The sequence below is a fragment of the Lygodium microphyllum genome, chromosome 5, assembly GCF_053477565.2.
Source record: "Lygodium microphyllum isolate KBCC chromosome 5, Lygodium_microphyllum_v1.1.10, whole genome shotgun sequence".
NCBI classification, from domain to species: domain Eukaryota; kingdom Viridiplantae; phylum Streptophyta; class Polypodiopsida; order Schizaeales; family Lygodiaceae; genus Lygodium; species Lygodium microphyllum.
This window is the reverse complement of record NC_141139.1, coordinates 156,518,300-156,522,087: the sequence shown is the minus strand read 5'-3', so window position 1 is coordinate 156,522,087 and position 3,788 is coordinate 156,518,300. Positions and strand designations below refer to the sequence as shown.

The window sequence follows — 3,788 nt, the reverse complement described above, 5'->3', positions numbered from 1 at the left end:
TACGACGAGAACTTATGTGCAAAGGCCCGCTTAGTGATATATGAATGAACGTCTTAAGTTAGAGGACATGAGCCTAAGAGGTTCAAAAAAATGCTTTCTCCAAAAGCATTGAAGTTTTTCGCTTGGCAGGGGGCAAAAATGTATCGCCATTGCTTTTCGTGTTGATAGACGTTGGGATGGGGGTAAGCCTTAAGGCTTTACATTTAAAAAAATTAATTTCACGGACAAAATTTAAAGACGAAAAGAAAAAACCAGAATAACAAAACAGAAAATTGGAAAAAGGAAAAGAAAAGGAGCATATGATTTTCCCGCTTGATCCGGCACATTCTTACGACCCAGTTGAGCGATGGCGCCTTCTCCCCCTCCCCCTCCTCCTTCCTCTTCTTCTTCTTCTTCCCGCCATCGCCGTCTTTTTCAACTATTCTTCTGCATGCACGGAACCCATAGCTTATTGCTCCATCCTCCAATATCATCAACTGTCCCTTTTCGTTCTCTTTTCCCCTCCTTCCTTTGACGATCTCTCTTGCTGCCATGGATCTCAACAATCTTGGCAGCAAGCTCGGCATGGTGGCCTCGCCTGCTGTGGTTCGTAAAGCTCAGGAGCTCCAGCGCCTCAGCAAAGTGCAGTTCGACTCTGCCGCATTCGGTCTGGTTAGCACCTCCCCCCCTTCTCTTATCGCCTCCTTCTTGGCAAGCAAAACTGTTGCACCTGTCCGATTGATGTTGTCTGGAACTGCATTGTGGGAAGTTTGTCGACCTATGAATCTATGGAGTTATAAGGCTCGCTGCATTGCACAATTCATGTCAAGATGGCTGACCTTATCATCAGTCTTGCCTGGATAGAGTCACACCACAAGATGCAGGCGGATTTGTGCTCAAATTGTTTTATCTGAAGCTCGTTCATAAGCAAGATAGCCATGTTAAAGGTTGTAATGTACAGAAGCCGCTGGAGTGGATGATCATGCAGTAGGTGCTCTCAAACCACAGCATGCTACCTGCATAGCACATTACGCAGTAACCTGTAGTGCTCAAAGGATTGTTGAGCTATAGAGCCATGTTGAGGGTTCTCTCATATTGGAGGCTCTTACATAATCATGCGTTTGCTTGGCCATAAATGTTTCCTTGAGACATGAGATAGTGCAAAAACGGTGCAAGCATTGAGAATGCAATGCAGCAAATTGATGAACACATAAAAAGGTTCTAAACGGCTTATGATCTCATAAAGGGATTGCTTCAGGTTACTTCATGGTAGCATGCCATGGCAAATCCTTCTTCCGTGACATTTCTGAAATCTGGTGTTCATTTTGTTTGCCAAGCTACAAATTTCTTTCAGATTCTCTAAGCATCTCTTTTTTCCCTGAAATTTTAGGGTGAAGTCTGCAAGTCTGTTCTGTGCTTCGAGTTGGCTTGCACACAGTAAGTTAATATTTAGCAACATGAAATGGGCAAGTCCTAGTTATTCCCTCAACTTGAAATCTTAGCATATCTTTGCATTGTCAGCAGACTCAATGTGGATTTTGATCGGCAAAAGGCCATACGTATAAGTGGATTATCAGAGAAAGCCTATATTAGGTCCTTGACAAATTTGCAAAATGCGCTTGGCTTAAGGTAATCTCCTTACCCCTTCAAGGATAGGAATGATTTTTCATCCAAGGGGCTGCTTTATAGCTTTGTAAATTCCAAACAATGGTGAATTGAGTGGTCAATGTCCCTAATTGCTACTTAATCATTTGCAGATCCAATTTGGATGTTCGCGAGTTAGCCATTCAGTTTGGTTGTGTGAGGCTCATAAACTCTGTGCATAGAACCTTGGCTCAGTGAGTTCCCTCCAGTGCTTCTCTTCTGATGTTAATGCTAGAGTGCAAATGAAATGCTAGATTTGATGCCTAACTGTCTCATTCTGAACAGATACAAGCAGAGATTTATAACGGCCTTACCAGAGTCCCGCAGGGCCAGTGCTGACTTTGGGCGACCTGTATTCACTGCCGTTGCATTTTACCTATGTGCTAGAAGGAATAAGGTATCTCATTACTTGCTGCAGCACAATTTTGATGTTCTACATGAATTCAACATGTATTTACTACTCTACAATGCAAGCACAGTAAGATGTCATTCTTGAAATGCAGCTGAAAGTGGACAGGGCAAGGTTAATAGAGCTCTGTGGCACCTCTGATTCAGAATTTGCATCAGTAAGCTTATTAATCCTTGTTGTCAGCACAATATGTTATGTATTATATTCTGTTTACTGGCATGTTATCTTGTTAACTTGTGTTACTACAGGTCTCCACATCCATGTTAGATCTATGCTATGACTTGGTGGGTATTGAGAAAGAAAAGAAAGAATCAAAGTCCATTAAGTGCAATAGAGGTATGTGTTACATGTGATGTGGCTTTGTTTTGGAGTGTTTGAATGAGATATAGGAATGTACAGCTTCTTTCAAGTTCTGGTCCATCTAATGCAAGAGAAGTAATTATTGCTACCTTACAGTAGTTAACATCCCAAGTTTATTTTACACTCCTTGACAGACTTATTAGATGCTCTACCTTCTAAAAGGAAGCATGAATCTGATGATTCTGAAAGTGACACGGAGTCTGCTGATGAGGATGCTCCAGAGGTGTGTTTCGCAACCTGATACTGCTTTCAGTGATATGGGCCCAACGATTCTTTGGTAATATTGTCTGCTTATTCTGGTGTCTACTTTTTGTGTTAGCAGGTGCCAGGCATGGATTCATCCAAACGAAAGTCCAAGGCCTCCTATGAGACTTGGAAGGCTTCAGTCATGGCAGCAAGAGAAACATCCAAGGCTGTACCAGGTAAAGGTCCTGCTTATTTTTCCATGTTTGGGCTTGATCATTAAGTTGAAGGCATGGCGTGAGTTTTATTTTTGTTTGATATCAGATATTATGAAGAGAACCAAGCAGGCTACTTTGAGTTTCGTGAAGTCTCCAACTACCCCTACATGTGCTTGACTTCCTCAAATTTCCCTTAGATTTTCCTATAGATAGCTGGCTTTGATGGCTAAGAAGGTGATTGAGCTCCTAAAAATGTATTATTCTCTGTAGCATCATCGGCAAATTTTTTTAGACAGCATATGGTGTACTCAAGAAGAGTGAGTTTTTGTGGAAGAAAATATACATGCACTAGTCATTCTTTTGATGGCAAGGACATCTGTGGTTTTTGGTTTTCTTTGGTGATGTTGTAAGTTCACGGACATTGAACACAGATGTTTATGTTGCTTGGAAGATGAAGCCATTTCCCTTGTAAAGCTATACTTCTGGGGGTCAGAAATGTGACCTCAATTGAAAAGCCATGGTAATTATTCAAAGGCCATTTTTCACAGTGAATTACTGTTTTTGGGAGCAGAGGATAAGGGATGGTTTTGAGTAGCTGAGTGGTGTGAATTCCCTTACTATACACTGCTATGGTGTGAATAGCCATGCCTAGCCATGATGTTAGCAAAAATTGCAGAAGATATGTGCGAACACTCAAGTCTGTTAGCCACAATGCTTGCAAACAGGTCTTTGCCTTGATGGGTCCTGGTACATCAATGTCTTGTGATGGTCTAAGACCGAGCTGTTACACCAATTCACAAAGCGATTCACAAAGTGAACTGCAGGTCTCTTAGTTAAGTTGCTGTCGCATGGCCAAATCGTCAATGTAATTCAATCCCTTTGTTTTTTCTCGTATGAGATATACATCTTTTGGTTAACGTTAATATTTATTAGTATGTATCATGTTCTAATGTATCCTCTTCCTTTAACGTTTTATTGATAATCAAGTTGTCTGT

At 41.3% G+C, this 3,788-nt stretch overlaps 1 protein-coding gene across 2 annotated transcripts; it reads left to right on the top strand.

The window, feature by feature from the left end:
* The first annotated feature begins 366 nt into the window (after positions 1-366).
* On the top strand, positions 367-3,517 carry LOC148036578 (origin of replication complex subunit 6-like). Of its 2 annotated transcripts, none has more exons than XM_087679167.1 (10): positions 367-651; positions 1,370-1,416; positions 1,501-1,608; positions 1,737-1,817; positions 1,909-2,020; positions 2,127-2,189; positions 2,281-2,368; positions 2,527-2,615; positions 2,715-2,814; positions 2,900-3,517. In XM_087679167.1, the coding sequence occupies exons 1-10, from the start codon at positions 532-534 to the stop codon at positions 2,968-2,970; spliced, it is 879 nt and encodes a 292-aa protein (XP_087535293.1). In that variant the 5' UTR covers positions 367-531; the 3' UTR covers positions 2,971-3,517. The 2 variants fall into 2 exon arrangements, with proteins under 2 accessions (XP_087535293.1, XP_087535294.1); XM_087679168.1 differs by having other exon boundaries at positions 1,504-1,608; positions 2,900-3,515.
* Positions 3,518-3,788: the final 271 nt, after the last annotated feature.

Bases quoted from the DNA above. Each gene is read 5' to 3' on its own strand.
- LOC148036578 (XM_087679167.1), top strand. From the start codon at position 532: ATGGATCTCAACAATCTTGGCAGCAAGCTCGGCATGGTGGCCTCGCCT. The intron at 1,417-1,500 runs GTAAGTTAATAT...TTGCATTGTCAG, and splicing joins TTCGAGTTGGCTTGCACACA to CAGACTCAATGTGGATTTTG. The intron at 1,609-1,736 runs GTAATCTCCTTA...AATCATTTGCAG, and splicing joins CAAAATGCGCTTGGCTTAAG to ATCCAATTTGGATGTTCGCG.